The sequence below is a fragment of the Malus domestica genome, chromosome 08 (assembly GCF_042453785.1).
Source record: "Malus domestica chromosome 08, GDT2T_hap1".
Taxonomy (NCBI): domain Eukaryota; kingdom Viridiplantae; phylum Streptophyta; class Magnoliopsida; order Rosales; family Rosaceae; genus Malus; species Malus domestica.
The window spans coordinates 4,468,152-4,488,363 of record NC_091668.1 but is presented as its reverse complement, the minus strand read 5'-3'; the positions used below and the strand labels follow the sequence as shown (position 1 = coordinate 4,488,363).

Below are 20,212 nucleotides of genomic sequence, written 5' to 3'. Positions count from 1 at the left end.
TAAGCTTTTCTTATCATGCTCCATTAGATTAATGCAGTTGGCTTAGTCAATGATGGTGCTTTTGATAATCATATTATTATAAATAAATAAGCTCATTGGTGGCTTGTTTTGAGCCCGAAAATGCTTGCACGATCCTCCAAGATGCGGTAAGAATAACTTAACTTTAATCTTTGATGTTAGGATAATCTTGCACTAGTTTAATAATCATATAACTTCACACAACTTTTACAATCAAGTTGAAGCAAATATCATACATTACTTACAACAATCTGTTCCAATAATACATGGTGATTATTACTGATCGTTACTAAATTCTTCGTTAATTATGACTATTGGTCGCGCTTGCTCTTGCTCTCACTCTCATTCTCATTCATCACTAATTTTGAATTCGTTCTTAGGTATAAACTATATATATATATATATATATATATATATATATCTGTATGTTCCAAAAGATGGTACATGTAGCAAAAGATATAACTTTCCAGACACAATATGCTACGTTTTTCTCCACTAAAACAAACAATTGAAAGTGTATATTTAGTGCGCATTCCATTCAGCATTAAGGTGATTTGCCAACTTTTTCTTGCATGTATTAGGATTGGCTCAGCTTCCATTAACAATCATCATGCTCTATGGGTCTCTTTCTCCAACTCCACCCCACCTTTCACAAGGTTTTGGATTTGTCTCTATCACTTAGGTGTGATCGATTTGGTGGTACTGTGTCTTAAGTTTTTTAATTAGGTTTTAAGAAATGCTCAGAAAACTCTTTTAAAAGTGGAACTTTTGAGTGACTTTCTACCATCACATATTTTTTGACATAATATTTTATAATATTGACATGAAAATTAAACTATGAAGTGACATAGTCCATAAAAAATCTTACCCTTAGCATTTCTCATCGATTAAAAGTAACCACGGTAGCTCCTTACTTCTTATGTCCCACTTTCCATTCATAAAGTATTGAATTCTAGTGCAAATTTCAAAATAACTAAGGCCATCTCCAACCGAGGGCTGGCCAGAGGGCTCGTTTGAGCCCTCTCGCCCTCCAAGATTCCCCAAGATATTAATATTTTAATGAACAGTACAGGGCCATATTTGCCTCCGTCTCCAACCGAGGGCCAGAGGGCCAAAGGGCTCGTTTTAGCCCTGTCACAAAAAACCGTCTCCAACCGAGGGCCAAAGGGCCATAGGACCAAACATAATTTATTATTTAAATTTAAAAACTACAACAACTTAAATTTAAAAACAACAACTTATATTTAAACACTACAAATTAAATTTAAAAACAACATTAACTTAAATTTAAAAATTACAACGACTTAAATTTAATATCCATAATCAATATCATCTTCATCATCCGCCATTGTAGGAGTATAGTCAGAGGTAAACAATTGCCGCCGAGCCATAATTTCTTTTTTTTTCCTATCAAAATAGGCCTTACTCATTGGAGTGTAATCCGAAGTGTTCCTTTCCATATTCTTATCATCCATTTCTTCTTGTATTTGTTTGGCTCGCTCTTCATGTCTACACTTCCTTTCTTCCGCCTCACGGGCATTTTGCTCCGCCAGTAATCGAAATGAGGCCGCCACTTCATGTTGAGCGGCGTAATCAGCATTTGCCTTGCCCTTTTCCCTCAACCTTCGGGCCTTGTTTCGTCCCATAGCCCTAGGTAAAGAAATTTCGGACGGAGTCGGATTTTCTACCCTTGTTTGTTGAATGGTAGGAGATCCATCTTCATTCATATCTACAGATGGGGATGCAGCTTCCAAAGGATCCACTCTATGTTGAGGTGGATCTTCAAATAACACCCACCCTTTACAAATTTCCCAACAACCGTGAAACTGAAAGGGTTTTGAGCTGCCCTCCATATACAATTCCTCCGCTTGGCGTACCTAGAAAATATAATTAAAAAAATTTTAGGAAATTAATTCACGAAATTAAATGTAATATAATTAAACATTTAAAATAAACTGTAAAAACACTAACTTCGTCATAGTAATTGGCGCCGCTTTCATGTCTACGTGCTGCTGCTAATAGTGCTTGATGCCATTTATTCAAACTTGGATGAAGATGTTTCTTCCATCTTGAAGAACAACTTTCGTGGTTTTGGGTATTCGGTGGAGTGGTGCCTTCGTAGAACTCTAAGTATTTTTTGGACACACGAGTCCAAACACCTTCACTTGTTTGAGAAACCCCCCTCACACTATCTTCTGAGATCCATCTATAAGCCTTGCAAAGAGCTTCATCTTCTTTTCGGGTCCAAGCCCTACCTTTCATTGCAGATGAGGCCATTTTTTTTGAAAAAAAATGAAGGAAATATTGCAAATGAAGTGAAGAAATATTATAGATGAAGGAAATATTGAAAAATTGAAACAAATATTATAGATGAAGGAAATATTGGAAAATATATTGAAGGAAATATTGAAAAATTAAAACAAATATTATAGATGAAGGAAATATTAGAAAATATATTGAAGGAAATATTGAAGGAAATATTGAAAAATATTGAAGAAGGAAATATTGCAAATGAAGTGAAGAATTGAAAGAACTTCACCATATTTATAGAAGAAAAAAATGTTTAAAATAAATTAAAAAAAAAAAAAAAAAACCAACGGCTAGTTGCAACGGCTAGCTGAATCAGCTAGCCGTTAGATTAAAAAACATTTCAAACTATTAGTGTCGGTTATAACCGACACTAATAGCAGAACTATTAAAAAAAAAAGCTCTTTAATGCTGTCGGTTTTAACCGACAGCAATAGGAAATATTAAAAAAAAAAATAGCCAGCTAAGGGCTGGCTGGCTGGCCGAAAGCAGCCAGCCCTCCAGCCCTCTCCGATCCCGTGGGACCCTCCCAGATTCCAGAGCCCTCTGGCCTAGCCCTCGGTTGGAGACGGTTTTAGGGCTATTTTCGGCCCTCTGGACCCTTCGGTTGGAGATGGCCTAAGTTGATTAGAGCTATGCACCTGTATTGAAGTTTGAATCAATGTTTTTTTAACTTAAATTAATTTAAAATAGACCTATATTAATAATAAAAAAAAAACAAAGTATTGAATTCTATTTATCCAAGAAGTTAGTATTAAGGTTACCAACTCTTTGCTAATAATAATAATAATAATAATAATAATATACTCACCCTTAGGAACAAAGAAGAGAGGGAAAATAATTTAAATATGTTTTGAAATAAGTAATAACTAATATATAACAGCAGAGAAAGTTGACTTATTTAAGAAAATTACTCAATATGCGGTTTCGAACATTTGTAGGTGTTATGGTGATGTCACATGACTACTAAATTCACGATGCTATATTTTATGAATGTCTTACAATAAATACAAGTGTTATAAATATGAATGAATTAGTAATACTGTGTGTTTAACAATATTCATAACCCAGTTAACGTTCTTGTATCATCCATTTTTCTTCTCCATTTATGCTAATATGAGACTATATAGAATGATTTGACAAGAAGATATTGCAACCAAATATAGAATGTTAACAGTTAACAGTATCATATGATCTATGTGCTAAGAATGTGTTGGATAAAGATTACTCGGGTTCGTAAATCCCCATCTCGACAAAAAAAATGTCAAAATAATTTTTTTTTAAATAACCTGAATGGTGCAGAGAAAGTATAATTTATGTACTGAAATATATGATAAATACATAATGTACGGCTATTAGCTCAAATTTCAACCATGGTCTAAAAGATTAAAAGACTACTGTGAATAATATCAAACGACTACTCAAACCACTCTAAACGCACATCAATAGTGAAGGTATACTTAGTCAAATGATGTGCGACGCCATGTTCAAATATCTCTTCATGTAAATTTTTTAACGAAATCTAATAACACATATATTAAAATGGGGGCATTTTGATATAGATGCCTTAAATTTGAATGTTTTTAATCAAACATCTATAACTTTTAAACTTTTGATCAAACATTCTTCTACTAATTTTTTATTAAAAATTATGATTTTTATTGTATTGAATTAACCAACTAGTTCAGAAAATAATATCACAAATATTCTAAAATCACCACAAACATCCTCTCTTATCTTATCATAATTCGTTCAAAATGAATTTTTCTTATTCAAATAATTTGTTGTTTTAAATTCTAAAAACACATAAACATCCTATTAACATACAATTATGAAATATAACATGCACATATATTAAATATAACATACCAAACAAATATATTAAATATAACGTACCAATCATTTGGTACGTTATATAAATTTAATTTGGGTACGCATTAGTATTTTGGTACGTTATAAATATTGCTTTTGGTACATTATGCAATTCTTTATCTAGTACGTACCAAGTTATTGGTACATTGTATTATTCTTATTTTGGTACGTACAAAACTTATGATACATTATGTGTAAGTTGTGTAACCCAAAAAAAAAAGATAACTTTTCACATTAAAACATTGCACTAAAAAATATTTTGTCAACTCTTAATAATTAATTATTGGAATAAGGACTCATTTTAAATAAAAATAAAAATGCGAAAACTCTTAGTTCACGTTTCTACCATAAGTAGTTGTTAAAAAAATCAAATTTATTTTCAGTTGCATGAAATTAGGCGGTCTAGTCTACATCTCAATTTTAATTATAAACGACTCTTGTTTTTTTATAATCTATATAAAATGTTGAGTTGGAAATTGGAAAAACTATATTTCATCCAATTAATCTTGAACCCCAGTAGATATAATTGAATCCTTAAATTGAGGAATGGATGAGATTCCATAAAAATAGCAATAAATTAATGAATATTATTGAGTGCATTTTTTTTACATAGAAATGGATTTAAAAGAATTTATAAAATACTTAAATTAAGAATATACCTCAAATATAAAGTTTAATTAAAAGTAAAAACACTTTAATCAAAAGTTGAAAAGTAACATATGTTTAATTTAGAAAAATCTAAAATGATGCATCTAATTCTAATTTATCCATTAAAATGACCTAACTAGGAAATTTTGACAAAATAAAATATCAAAAAGGAAAAAATTTAAATAAGATTTTTATCAAGAATAAAATTAAAAAAAGATTTTACCCAATGTGAAGCGATTAAATCATAGGAAAACTAATGAAAAAGGTTTGAAAACTTTGAGTTTTAATGATAAGGACAAAATAAAGGTTAAAGTGAATAGTACCCGAATTGACTTTTTAGTGTAAAATTATGATTTTTCGTTAAAGTGAACAGTATCGGAAGTTTTTCGTTAAAGCTCTCTTAAATCATTTCAGAATCTGCAGTTAAATCTTTCAATTGCAAATAAAAAGAACCAACTTGGTAGGATAAGGTTCTCTCTTTTTTCCATATGTGCTTAAATGCGAATTCTTATGTTCCATTTTTGGAAAATTTCTAATTTGTTATTATTTTCTCGTAGACAAAAACTCTAATTCCTTCTAAAAAAAAGTCAAAACACACTAATATCAATAGAAGGAAAAGAAAAAAAAAACTCAAATCAAAATTAAATTCTGATATCAAATACTGAGATTCTGCTGAACCCAAAAACCAGGAAAAACAGGGTCCATTTCAGGAAAGCCAACAGAGGAGAGGACTCTAATTTCTCAGTCCATACAGATAACTTCAGATTCCGTTTCTCTCACTCTCTCTCTCTCTCTCTCTCTCTCTCTCTCTCTCTCTTAAATCACTCATCTCATCAAATCATTTTCTCTGCATCTTTGTGGTTTTTTAAGTTCTGGGTTTTGCTGGGTTTCTCAAAACCAGTAGTAAAAGGCTCCAAGATTCAAACTTTTCTCTCTCCTCCAAATTTTGTTGCTTGGGGTTTTTGTGAAGTTCTCTGCTTGAAAACATGACCGTTGAGCGGGTACTCGACGAACCCAGAGACCAGTTTCCCATTGGGATGCGTGTGCTTGCCGTGGACGATGATCTCATTTGCCTCAAGCTCTTAGAGGCTTTGCTCCGTCGATGCCAATATCATGGTTTGTCGATTGGGTTTTCCATCATGAATCTTCTGATTTATTTTTGCTTTGTTATCAAGCTATTTTCTTTACTGGGATAAAATGGTGTTTTTATTTAGATTTTGTAATTTTTGTTACTAAATTTCAATTGTGTTCTTAGATATATATCTGCTGACTAGATTTTGTCAGTCAATTTTATATTTTTCTCTCTAATTCTGTGATTTCTTGTAATAATAATTTGCGTCTAAAATGTTGATTCTCGTTTCTAAAATTAGGAGGAAAAAAATAATGTATTGTTGCTTGAAGTTAGAAATGAGATTATCGCTTAGATATTGAAGAGCAAATGGATTCCCAAATCAATTAGGTTGAATTTGAATTCTCTGTTTCATTGTCTATAGATACAGTCATAGTTTTTGTTAGGTTTGGTTGGATTATGATAGATTGGTATATTTTGGTTGGTCTACCTTAGCATCTGAAGGTTTGACTTTCTTCCTGTAGAAAATTGGTGTGTTTATAGTATCATTTGATGGATTTTGCAGTTACGACGACGAGTCACGCATTCACTGCATTGAAGTTGTTGAGAGAGAACAAGGATAAGTTTGATCTGGTTATCAGTGACGTGCATATGCCAGACATGGATGGATTCAAGCTGCTTGAGCTTGTCGGGCTTGAGATGGATCTCCCTGTTATAAGTAAAGCCAACTTGCACTGCGCAAATCTCATATATTTGTTGCGTTTAGATTCTGAAATTTTGAAGTATCTTAGATCTGCAGCTTTTGTTTTTAAGTTAGGATTCACTACTAATTATGAATGTAAACATGTTCTTAGTGTTGTCTGTAAATGGGGATCACAAGCTTGTGATGAAGGGAATCACCCATGGAGCCTGCGATTACCTCCTAAAACCCGTTCGAATTGAGCAGCTGAAGAACATCTGGCAACACGTGATAAGGAGAAAGAAGGTTGATTCAAAGGACCAGAACTCTGGCAATCAAGACAAGTCTGCTGGATGTGGCGAAGGAGGAGTGGGGTCAGTAGGCACAGGAAATTCAGATCAGAATGCAAAGCTCAATAAGAAACGTAAGGATCAGAATGATGGCGAGGATGAGGATCATGATGAGGATGAATATGAAAATGACGATCCTTCAACCCAGAAAAAACCTCGTGTTGTTTGGTCTGTGGAGCTGCATCGCAAGTTTGTGGCCGCTGTGAATCAGTTGGGCATTGACAGTATGTTCTTCATCCTTGTTCAAGGCTATTTGAAAATATCCCCGTACCTTTGAAACCTTAATATGAATTCAGAACTTATAGCCTAGCTTTGAGACTCCTAATAGTGAATACTTGATTCGACCTAAAAAAAAAATGTATCTGGAATCTGTCATATTTTTTTCTTTTTCCTAACTTTTGTTTCTCACACGAAACCGTTAGATACTAATTGTTTCATTTAAATTTTTGTTTTGTATGCAGAGGCTGTACCGAAAAAGATTCTAGATTTGATGAATGTTGAAAAGCTTACAAGAGAAAATGTTGCAAGCCATCTCCAGGTATAAATTCTGATATATCCTTAGTTCCCTACAATCTTTATCTTCTATTCTACGAAGCTTATTATTATTTTTCGTTGCAGAAATATAGGCTCTACCTGAAAAGAATCAGCTGTGTGGCAAACCAACAAGCTAATATGGTGGCAGCCTTAGGCACTTCGGATTCTTCATATTTGCGAACGGCTTCTATGAATGGAGTTGGAAATTACCATACATTGACTGGACCTGCGCAGTTTCATAACAATGGATACAGATCCTTCCCGCCTAGTGGGATGATTGGTAGATTGAACACTCCTGCTGGAGTGGGTCTGCATTGCCTTCCTTCATCCGGAATGTTTCAATTGGGTCATGCACAGAATCCAAGCAACGCCATTAATGATCAGCCAGTCATGTTTCCTGGAAACCGTAATGGAAATATGCTTCCGCCACACTTGGAACTTGATCAACAACATAATAGGGGTTCTACCTATGGCGCACCAATTTATCCCGATTCCAGTGGTTTTACAGATACAAAAGTGACGAATAGGTCAAATGATCCTTTTGGTCTTACAGACAACACAATGTTAAGACATACTCGGGATTCCGAAGTTGGAAGAAATCATGTAATGCAGTCTTCCGTATCAATGCCGTCCTTAAAACCAGTACTGGCACCCCCATTTCTGGATCATGGACGGTTGAATGACAACTGGCCAACCGCTGCTCAGCCATCTGCGTTCCGGTCAAATTCTTTCTCAGCGGTCGACTCTTTTAAACAACCTACTCTCCTTGTAAGTAACCTGAAGGATGATATGCCTGTTAATGTCCTCGCAAATTTGGAGCTCTCAGATTATTGTTTCTTCTATTAATTCAATCCCCTGTCAATTGCAGGATTCAAGAATAGGATCACAGATCCCGGCATCTACAATGAGCAATAATTCGGATCCAACAATTAACAATGACCTGTTTCTGGGGTGGGATGAGCCAAAGCAGGATTCCCCGTTCCAGTCAGATGTCATGTGTAGCTCAATGAACAATTTGATGCCTGTCAATGATAATGTGGCTCCTTCCCACCAGAATTTGGACGCCAGAAGTTCAGCCTTCCAAAGAAACAGCGAGTTCAATTTGATCGGACAACCAAATTTTCTTGACCCTTTACTCATGAACTATGATGGTGTTGAAATATCAACTATGGATGCACCATTGAAGTTGAAGCAGCAGGGGTACCTTATGGACCAACGAAAGCCACAGGGGGTTTATGTCCCCCACAATGCTGGTTCGTTGGATGAGTTAGTGAGCTCAATGATCAAACAGGTAAGGAGCTTTTCTACCGGCCTCTTTTACTGTCAGATCCACAAACACCCCGTCCGCCCCGCCTGCTGGCCCGATCTGAAGAATTCATGGGCCGGCTGGTGGACGAGACAGAATGAAATTATATCTCATTGTTTACCTGCCGCATATATGTACAGGCTACAGCTATTAGGAAGGCTTCTTGCTCATCTACATGCGATTAACTTTCTATCGTATGGACAAATACTAGTTCATTGATTACCGAAAACTTAGAAATCATTGCTTATTCGCTACATTGAACTGAAGAATTTGTTGCATTACGATTATCATATTTTCCTCTTACTTGTTTGAAAACTCAACATGAACTTGGTGATGCAGGAAAGGAGATAGGCGAAATCACCGGGAGGAAGGTTCAATCCCCGTGTAGAATACTCGTTGAGATAGCGGTTCTACGTATTTGTGTTCGTATTTGTCTACATTGATCTCAAGTTTTGTATTTGAGTAGCAAGAATTAGTGTCCAATCTCTCTAGTTAGTTGCCTGAGTAATAAGGGCTTTGTTTAATTTGTATGATGAAGAGGCAGTGTCGTTCAAGCCCCGACAATGTATTATGGTGCACTAGTTAACCATGTCTCTTTGACTAAACATGCTTTTGCTTCCCTTTAGTTTAATTAATTCTGCATAATTGGCACACTTTCTAATTATTTTACCATTTTTTATTTTATTTTAGGGTTTTTAGCTAAAATAGTTCATGAGATAGTCATAACTCCTCACTTTGGTCTTTGAAATTTAAAATCAATTGAAATAGTTTCTGAGTTTGTTTACCGTCAACCATTTTGGTCTTTTTGTGAAAAATCTTCGTTAAATTGAAGAATTCATCAATTTAAGGGGAGGGGTTAATTTGACAAAAAATAAAAAATAAAAAACCTCAATTGAACGGAGATTTTTATTGAATGACCAAAATCATTGATGGTGGATAATCTCATAGACCACTTTTATAGATTTTAAATCTCAAAGATCAAGGCGAGAAGTTATGTCAATCTCAAGATCACTTTGGTTAAAAAGCCTTTTATTTTTATATGAAGAAAGATTTGAGATAATGACACTTGTAATTTTATAGAAGCACATAGTTTGGAGAGCAATTTATATGAAACAAATTTACTGATATCCTAATGTTTCGATTCCATAATACAATGTTTTTATAAAATTTCTCTCGCGTGACGTTGCATTATTGGACCAAATTACCATAATTACAGTAAACTTGTTCAATGTAACCAAAGAAAAGTACATCTCGCCATAATTTTATTTTCTTATTTTAATGAGTTAATTAGTGCTGTAATGTGCCACACCAAACGACCATTTCAAAAAATCGTGGAATAAATCACTATCTTGGAACAACTCATATGGCAAATCATAATCATATTATATAATATAACATTTTATCTTTCCACAGAAGACCTTCAGACAAAAGCTCACACCCCACTACCAACAAAAAGAGAAAGTAAACGCCAAACAAATACAATAATTTCAGCAAGTTGTCTTGTGTTAGGTACATTTGATTGGACAATCGAACTCGAATTCTTACATAATCTAATCTCAACAGCATTTCTCTCGCTTCCTTCGCTATCCGAGCTTAGCCACAGAGGTTGCGGATTTGCCCGTATTCACTGCTCGTTAACGATGAAACAAGCGAGAGAAAGTGCTGACGCTTTGCGGATGCAATCCGACTCTCATGTCAATGCCCTTACAATCACTAGGGTTTTGCATGAAATACGCAACCTGCGGGATCAAAGATGCCAACGGGGACGCATATGCTGCTGATTCATTCAAAAACCCTATTTTGTGGAAGGGCATTCTGGTCCAGTCAGACACCAAAGTGAGCTCGTCGAGAGGAGGCAGAGTAGTCTGTGGCCCACCAACTGCCTCCATGTATGCCTTCACGTAGGAGTTGGTGACAGACTTCTTGGCTTCTCTTATCTTCTCGATAATGGCTTTGTGGGTGGCTTCCTCCACCTGTGCCGCCGTTAGGGCAACGGAGGCCAGCACGAATGCATTGCCACTGAAGCCTTGGGGAAGTGCGGGGTCCACCTTGTTCCTTACGTCGACGGAAAATTGCAGGCACACCATTGCTTCCTTCCTCACTCCAAAGGCTTTGGTCTTTGTCTGCAGTGCTCATGACATCAATCAACCATAACACTAGTCATTCGAACTTGATCATGTGGGAAGACAAGCACAATATATTACTGTCAACTGGTCTTACACACATCAATTTTACACGAGTTATTCAAACTTGAATGTGAGTAGACAGACACAATACATTACTGCAACCGGTCTCATGAGAGGTTTTTCAGTGTGTCGTGTACACGACCACTGCACCAAGTATAATAATATAATAGGTGAAAAATTTGAAAAAAAAATATGTAACCAATTATATTATAACACTTAGTGTAACCGTATTCCGGCATAGTAAAAAATTTCTTTGGGTCTCACCCACATTTTTTTATTCTAAACTTTGAAAAGAAAAGGTTCCAAGTTGGTCTATACAAGTGGACCCTAGTCAATTCAATAGCTTCCAATCTTCATAGAAACTTGAACAATTTTGTTTCTGGTTTGTTTTAAAGTAAGCTATACATGTGTCTAAATGTATGTTATATGCGTAGACATCCAAGTTCAAGATGTTTATCACAGTTTAATATTCTAAAAAATTGTTTTTATAGCCATTTTATCATTAAGAAAAATTTAACCAATACCAAAATTTTATGAAAATTCATCTCCGATTTGAGAAGTGTGGAGAAATCTAATTACTATTAGTAATGCTAGATAGACTAACATTTTAAACCACATTTTAAAATCTTGAGATGTGCAACTAATAGGAATTCAGTAAGTTAATCAACATTTAAGTAATAATAATTATCTAATTATCAACAACCACATCATATGATATACAAAATATGCTTTAAATAGATGTCCCCCTAATATTACCCTTAAAATTACTCAAAAAAGAAAAAAGAAAAAAGAAAAAATAGCCTAATTTATGAAAGTTTAAGGAAGCTAGTGTTTTTCCTTTTGTTTGATTTTGCTATCTTTCTCCAAGAGCGCCAATTAATTGAGAAATTTACCTTCCAGAGGTGAGCAGCCGCAACTTCAAAGGATGAACATGAAAAGCTGCTCATTTCATCACCACAAACTTCTTTCTTCAAACTCTCAATCAGTGCACCACTCAGATGAAAGGTCTTATGGACATAATTACTATCAATAATTTGATTCCAAATATTAGACCCATTTTTGAGGAAATTGATCATGCGGTCATTAGATGCTGCTGCTTGCATGATCAATTGGTATAAATGATCCACGGCTGCAGCCCTTGTCACCACGGCAGAACCATCGTCGTTTCGGTTTGGCAGTAACTCTGTACTAATCCCTTTTGGAGTTTCATCAAACTTGTCCATCAATAGTGTTCCTCTGTCGTGCACTGGTAACTTAGGAATCTCCAAAACTTTGTGTTGTTTCATAGTTATGGTAGAATTAGAAGCCCATGCACTCATAAATTCATACGCCGCCGGTCCGTCGAACAACGAGTGGCTAATACCAATACCTATTGAGTAGCCTCCACAACCAAACTTGGTCACCTACAGTACCAAACCATTACAGAAATTTCAAGCCCACTTAGTTCAATTCGCCAGAGGCGGTCTTCAGTTCAAATTTCATGGACAAGAGTAGTTGTCACTCTAAAAATGTCATCTCTATATTTTTACACATGAGGCGTGCAAGCTGACATTTTTGAAGTGCAAATAAAAACTCCCAACAAAACTAGGTTCAGTTTTAAATCAAGCGCATACGAATTTCAGATACGGAAGTTAACTTACATATGGAAATTATATATATATATATATATATATATGTATATATATATGTATATATATATGTAACTCCAACAAACCCTAATGAAGATTATATAAATTAATCCAAAAACAATCGAATATATAGAAGTATAATAGATAAAAAGGTAGATGGAATTGGTGTTTTAATTTAAACATATTATATATACATGATTTGTATCTTTTAATTAGGAAATATATCGAAATAATATAAATTCGATGATCAGTATATAAATTACCTGAGCAACAACCAAGGGCATCTCTGAGAAGTCTTCATCAAACACAGGCTTGTGAACCAATTTCTCAAAAAATTCATTGCACTGTGATAGGTCTCCAAGCTCCGACATCTCAACCGGCGTCTCCGCCTCGACTAGAACAGCACCTTTGTTGTTGCACCATAAGTTGAGCTTGTTTCCGTGATCACAGCTCAACCTCCCCGCAGCTGGGTACCACACCGATAGCGTCTCTTCCAATCCACACTTCAAGCTTCTGAAAACCGAATCATCAGCACCATCAAGCGACAAATTGTTGATTTTGTGATGAGCAACAGAGGTAGAATTGTAAAAGAAAACCAAGTACATATGGATTGGACTCTGCCTGTCCAAGTTTGAGAGGGTGAGAAGTTTTGGTGGGTGCAAAACTTTTGGGAGTACAGACACGGTTTTGGTGATTGAAACTAGGGTTAAGTAATCATCAATGTCATGTTCTGTGCCCATGGATATTGTACGAAATTTTGTTTCTACCTAGCAAGGGTTTTCAATCTTAGCTGGCCTTCACAAATGTGAGAGAGAGAAGAGGCAAGGAGATGGTAAATATATAGACATCAAAATGTAGAGGTTACTTTGAACCAAAAAAAAAATGCAGAGGTTGCACTCATAATTTTTTTTATTATTAAAAAAAATAATATTCTACACTAAATTCATCTAAGGACGAAAGAAAAACCTTAAACTTAAATGCAGACGAACAAAGATACTAGCTACTCTAACTAATTTGTCAAACGTTAGAAGTTGAGAAGCTCTCAAATTAGAATGAGGATCCTCTCCAGATGAGGATCTCCAGATCCTCCAATTATATTCGTTCATCGTACATTATGTGGTCAGTTTTTGTCAGGTGCTGTTTATATTCAATTTTAAATAACAAAATTTACAATAATTTCTAACCACACGATGTATGATGAACGAATATGATTGAATAATCCTTGGAATTCTCACAAAAAGAATCCAGAAAGGATCCTCATTCCTCAAATTAAGTCTGGACTGGAAGCACATGGTCGCGTCATTTGAATAGTAAAGTTTTTGCATGGTACTGTGTACTTTATCATCTATGAAAGTAAAGACTGAATTAATAGGTGAAAATTAATTGACCATGTATGATCGATCTGTCTCGCACCTTGGAGGGAGAGAGACAGACAATAACCCCCGGGGGACTACCTGTCTATGTACTTGGTCCATCATCTTTCCATAGGTTGGACCTCATACGTCTAATAGGTAGGACCATTTCGATCATTTTCTAATTAATGAGGTGAAAATGGAAAAATTGAGAATAATTGAAGAAATAGGTGTATGTTGTGAAATATAGACTATATATGTGTAGTGATATGTAAAGTAAATATGACATAATATTTATGAGGTTTGGTAAGTGTGTATACGTTCTCGGGACAGTGACTATAATTTCTTTCATTATCTAAAATAATAAGAGTACAAATATAACTCTCACTATTTTTCTCTCTTCTCTCTAGCCTTGACATAGCTTCTTACTCTCCATGGAGATGATGTGAATTGGTGGTGTAGTTTGTAAATGAGCTCTCCCCACATATTAAAAGAAAATGGTGTGAAATACAAACAAAATGACTTTTTGCTAATGATTTGTTGTAAGTGAATTATCCACTCCTTTGTCAGTGTTTTCACCACTCATGGTTTGGTGTTTTCCATGGATGAATCCAATATCATGATTATAGTTTGTCATCCACATCTACAGTTTTCCTTGGATGACCACAAGTCTTCAATTGACCGTCTCATTAGAATTTCTCCAATAATAACTCATGAGATGAATAGATGCATAGTCTAAAGAAAACAAAAATAATGTGCTCATATTGCTAATGTAGCATACTCTTAATTAGATGCTCCTCCTGCTTGACGTATTCCCCTGATTACAATAATTCTGGTTTAACTAACTTGTTATCAAGTTGATGCGTGTCAATTCAATTCCTAAACTTTTCAAATGAAAACTTTAGAAACGTGAGTTTAGTATTGTCCCTTCTCATAAATCATCCCATATTTATTTGATCGATCGTTCCAAGTTAGTTAGGACGTTATTTCAGACATCATCTTCCATAACCTGACAATTCGTAAACTCTGTCCTTTTAGTTAGTTGGGAAATGGCACGATCAATGTTTATTTTTATTTTTAAATTTTCTTTTGTTTCATTCGATTTAAAGATTTACACGAAAAGAAAAGGAATGCGTTAGAATCTATTCCTTGTATAATGCGCATATATATAACCATAAGAAATTGTAGAGAAAAAACGACCACCTCGAATATATAAGGGAAAGAACTAAAAAGCTGCATAGAAACTTTGAGTTTTTGTTTTGTTTAGTCGGAAAGGTGGAGAAAATTTTCAGTATGTTGGAAACATGATTCAGTACATCAAGTGAATACAACACTTATTGTACTGGATCGTATTCTTAGCACACTAAAAAATCTCTTGTAAAGGTGGACCTATCGATTGGAATTTGGAGTGAGAAATATAATAACAGGTTGTCATCAATTTGATGTGGTTGTTTGAGAGAGAGAGAGAGAGAGAGAGAGAGAGAGAGAGAGAGAGAGAGAGAGAGGGAGGGAGGGAGGGAGGAGGGTTGGCAAGTGGCTCTTGATAGCAAAGCAAGCGTGGTTTTAAAGCCCACCCTTTGTCTCTTCCATGTATCAACCTTTCCCAGCACCTTGCCTTATTTTCGGGGCTCTTTCTTTCGCTTCAACTTTTCTTCACTTTATATTTATAGCCTCTTATTTACTCCTTTGTTATGATTCGTTATATTGCTTAGCAACATTGCAAAGCCAAGTATGTATTCTCAATCAATCTTTCAAAAAAGACTTACTTACACATCTGATACGTTACCGTGACATCCCAGACTAATAATACATGTCATGTATTTTAAATTTCTCACGTAACATCACATGATTCATTTGGAATTGTTATTTTAACATCCCGTTTCTTGTCAATCATTCTTTTTTCTTTGGTATATATAACCTATACCTACATGCTACCGCAGAATATAAATAGAGCTATTAATCTAATTATAAAGCCCTAAAGCAAAAATGTATTCTTTCTTTTGATCTACCACTGCTAGTAAACTCTAGCTAGTGCATGCTCCTACATCTTTATCTTTTTTTATAAATTAATTCCACTGAATTACCTACATGTACATGCATGTCTATGCTAACAGTAACATGCAATGATGAATAATCCTGTTTATATATACCTGATGAGTTTCACTCAAATTATTGACGGCAATACTGTTTTCGATCATCTCTGCAGGTAAGAGACACGCAAAGTTCGACATCACGACTTCACGACACCGTATTAATTAATATATAAATATGTGTTACCATCAGCTACAATAATTCTTGTACAAATTCAGCTGCTGCATGTGCCTGTCTTTTCATTCCCGGATCTAATAATTTTTCAGAAAATAACATAAAAACGTATTTATTTTGAATTAATAATTGTTTACACATGTTAATCCTGTAACTAGCCGCACTCGGCGGAGGCATACGCCATTTTTTCATGAGATTTCTCTTCTCTAAGAAGAGAGTAGAGAAGCCCTAAAGAAACCCTAATAAATTAATAAATATGCAGAAGTCATGTTCATGGCTTCGTGAACGGTTATCCAATTGGTTTTCTGCAATTATATTCTCATATCATTCTTTTGTGTAAGTCTTCCAAGTTTAGAAGAACCAAAACTTTTGTTTTGCTGTCTAAATAATCTGTTACATATTAATTATTGATTAATAGGATACTAACTTCTTGTCACAAGCTTTTGCTTGTGGCAATTTACCTTTTTTACATTTATTTTTTATTTATTAGTCATTTTTAGAATATCGAAACAATTGAAGAAATTAGTATTTTAGGATATCGAAAGCTTCACCATTTTGGTGTGCTCCCTTTATTTATATATATAGAAAGATAGATATAGATTACAATGGCTCTTTGGTTTATAACTTCATATAAATATGCTCAAAACAATTGAAGAAAATGAATGGCGAACCCTTCAAGCTACTTAAAAGAAATTCAGAAAATGGTTAAGGCATGAACATATGCTTAATTACTTAATTATACTTAAACTTGGCCAACCTGGTTTAGTAATTGAATATTTGTACAAATGGGTTTCTGATGACCTATATAATGATCCTACGCTTTCTTGATTCGTGAAAGTCAAGTATTCGTTAATTATTTAATTATTACAGTAGTCCAAAAAAATAATTAAATCACGGTAGAGGTTGAATTATGTCTCTACTTGAAGAATAATTTATGGAATTATGCATATTTGAAATCTATTCCTTTTTTTCCTCATGATTTAGCTGCAGTGTTTGATTTAAAAGACATGGACAAACTTACTTACTTTCTGGGTTTGCAAATTCAGCATAAGACAATGGGGATATTTTTGTTAATTTGTCAAAATATGCGAAGGATTTAATACATAAAGTTGGAATAGAGTCTTGTAAACCTGCATCTACTCCATGCAAGCCTCATAATCAACTTTGGTTAATGAAGGCACACCATTGACAGGTCCTACTCTGTACAGGAGTTTGGTTGGATCTCTTCAATATTTGACATTCATAAGACCAGATATAGCATTTGTTGTTAACTCTGTGTGTCAATTTATGAAAAATACAATTGATGTGCATTTTGCTTGTGTTAAGAGGATTTTGAGATATCTTCAAGGCACTGCAATTTGTGGAGTGACTTATTCCTCATATCCAAGATACACCAGTTCATCTGATTGCTTTCTTTGACTCTAATTGGGCTGCTGATTTGAATACTAGGAAGTCAGTCACATGTTATGTGGTGTATCTAGGAAACAATTTTTATATTATGACAACCAAGAAACAGGTTTCAATTTCTAGAATCTCGACTGAGGTAGATTATAAAGCTTTAGCATATACTGCTGCTAATGTTGCTTGGATTAGGTTGCTTTTGAAGGATTTGGGTGTTGTGTTGTTTACTCCTCCCACCATTTATTGTGATAACGTGTCAGCCATTGCATTAAGTGTCAATCTAGTTTATCATTCGAGGATTACACCTTGATACAAATTATTACTTTGCCTGAGAGAGGGTTCATAAATTAGGGGATCTTCATGTTAATTACTTGCCTATTGATGAACAGACTGTTGATGTGTTAACTAAAGGACTCCATAGTCCTACCCTTGTTCGACATTGTTGCAATCTCAAACTCGGTTACCCTAGTTGAGATTGAGAGGGAATGTTGACCTATATTGCCATGTCATATGTGATAAACTTGTCTAGTAATGATAGGATTGGATTATGATAAGATTGTCATGTCATCATTAGTTTGGATAGGATTTATTATATTGGCCATAGCGTAAGAAAGGTAATTATCCTTGTATTAATAGTGAGGATAGCGATCAATACACATAGATTACTTTCTTCTTCATCAACCTCTCTCTTCGTTCTTCTTCCTTTCTTTTCTGTCATACATTTAAGAGTTGACACATGTTAATCCTATTACTAGCCGCACTCAGCGGCGGCACACGCCATTTTTTTTTCAAGAGATTTCTCTACTCTGAGAAGAGAAGCCCTACAATTTAGAAACAAATAATGACAATCTACGAGCCAAAGAAAACGCTAATAAATTTGCAGAAAACATGTTCATGGCTTCATGCACGGATATCCAGTTGGTTTTCTGCAATGAATTATATTCTCATATCATTCTTTTGTTTACGTCTTCCAAGTTTAGAAGAACCAAAACTTTTGTTCTGTGCCGTCTAAATATTCTGTTACATAATTAATTATTGATTCATTATTAGGATATAACGATGACTCTTTGGTTCATATAAATATCAATGGCGAACCTTTCAAGCTACTCAAAAGAAATTAAGAAAATGGTTAGTCAACTTTTAAACAACGATTAAATATATTCTCATGTTACTATCTACTAATTTGAAGGCACGAACATGCTTAATTAATTACACTTAAACTTGGCCAACCTGGTTTAGTGAGTATGGTACAAATGGGGTTTCTGATGACCTAGCTATATAATCATCCTACGCTTTCATGATTCATGAAAGTCAAATACTCGTTTTTCTATTTTTTATTTTATAAAAGCGACCAATTGGTGGCAGAGCCACAGTAGTCCACCCTTCAAGAGGCCGGGAAGATTCATAGAGGCATTTTACGCTATTCCTGATCACCATCGTGTGATTTACATAGCGCCATAAGTCGAACCCAAGGCTGGCCGTGTGCAATACGAGCCCCCCAACCCGTGAGCCACTCCGTGGTGGTTAAAAGTCAAGTACTCGTTAATTATCTAATATTAGTCCAAAAAATAATGAAATTGGGTGGAGGTTGAGTTGTGTCTACTTGAAGAATAATTTATGGAATTATGCATAAAATCTATATTCTTTTTTTTCCTGTTGGATTTAAAATGTACTCCTTAAGTTGACAAAAACAGGGTAATATATATATATATATATATATATATATATATATATATATATATATATTATCCTATTTGCTGGCACAAGCACAAAATTCAGCGCATTTTTCACACTAATTCGTATTAAATTTGTAGCATTAGTTGGGAGGATAACATCATTTAGGATGGTTCATAAAAAATTATAAAAAAAAAAAAAAAAAAAGGGAATATTGTAGTTATTGGTGTTGGTGATGATAGAGAGGCTTGGGTTTTCTGTTTCGACAACGACTCGAGAGTTGAACTTTTGAGCTATGATGAGGTACCCATCGTCATCCACTCTTACAAATCAGTTGGTCCACTCCATCAGGGACGAAGCCAGAAATTTATAAGAATGGGAGCATCCTCAAATAACAAGGTACAATTAAAAATTCAAGAATTTACTACACAAAACACTTATATTTTAATCCATAAAGTTTTTCATACAACATCTTATAATATTGCTCGACATGTTTTCATGTTCTGAAAGCGATGCATGACAACATCATTACCAATACCATCAAATATCTCTCTCTATAAAAATAATCATGTTATCATTCATCCATTGATCTTCCATTAGATTTCTCAATTGATTCAGAAATTTCATGGCCGACAATGCTTTTTCAACGGTGGCAGTAGTAACTGGAAGAGTTAGTGCTAATGTCACAAGTATGTAAACTAGCGGATACACCTTGTCTTTTTTCCATTAGACCATTTTTTTTATAGTTTAATTAGAACTGACGTTGGAATTGAAATGCAATCTATTTTTTCATTTGTAGTTTAATTAGAACTTGGGAATTGGAATGCAAAAGTACACACACACACACAAAATATGCCATATACAGCTCCATCCTTGCACTCCATCAAACCAATAACCGACCAAGTTGCTTCAGAAATGCACAA

The 20,212-nt window shown here is 34.6% G+C and overlaps 2 protein-coding genes and 1 long non-coding RNA gene across 3 annotated transcripts; 1 reads left to right on the top strand and 2 right to left on the bottom strand.

Annotated features, from left to right (window-relative positions):
* Positions 1 to 1,192: 1,192 nt before the first annotated feature.
* Positions 1,193 to 2,096, bottom strand: LOC139198401 (uncharacterized). The gene is made up of 2 exons (XR_011583858.1): positions 1,990 to 2,096; positions 1,193 to 1,895 (listed from the first exon to the last, which is right to left on the bottom strand). It is a non-coding gene; the product is annotated as an uncharacterized lncRNA (long non-coding RNA).
* A 3,364-nt stretch (positions 2,097 to 5,460) lies between these two features.
* LOC103440743 (two-component response regulator ARR14) lies at positions 5,461 to 9,388 on the top strand. Its single transcript, XM_008379440.4, has 7 exons — positions 5,461 to 5,961; positions 6,480 to 6,632; positions 6,769 to 7,167; positions 7,405 to 7,481; positions 7,562 to 8,245; positions 8,346 to 8,768; positions 9,123 to 9,388. Exons 1-7 carry the CDS (start codon positions 5,832 to 5,834, stop codon positions 9,132 to 9,134), a joined length of 1,878 nt encoding a protein of 625 aa, XP_008377662.3. The 5' UTR covers positions 5,461 to 5,831; the 3' UTR covers positions 9,135 to 9,388.
* A 759-nt stretch (positions 9,389 to 10,147) lies between these two features.
* On the bottom strand, positions 10,148 to 13,603 carry LOC103440744 (brassinosteroid-related acyltransferase 1-like). The gene is made up of 3 exons (XM_008379441.4): positions 12,861 to 13,603; positions 11,863 to 12,372; positions 10,148 to 10,906 (listed from the first exon to the last, which is right to left on the bottom strand). The coding sequence occupies exons 1-3, from the start codon at positions 13,335 to 13,337 to the stop codon at positions 10,418 to 10,420; spliced, it is 1,476 nt and encodes a 491-aa protein (XP_008377663.3). The 5' UTR covers positions 13,338 to 13,603; the 3' UTR covers positions 10,148 to 10,417.
* Between the last annotated feature and the right edge of the window lie 6,609 nt (positions 13,604 to 20,212).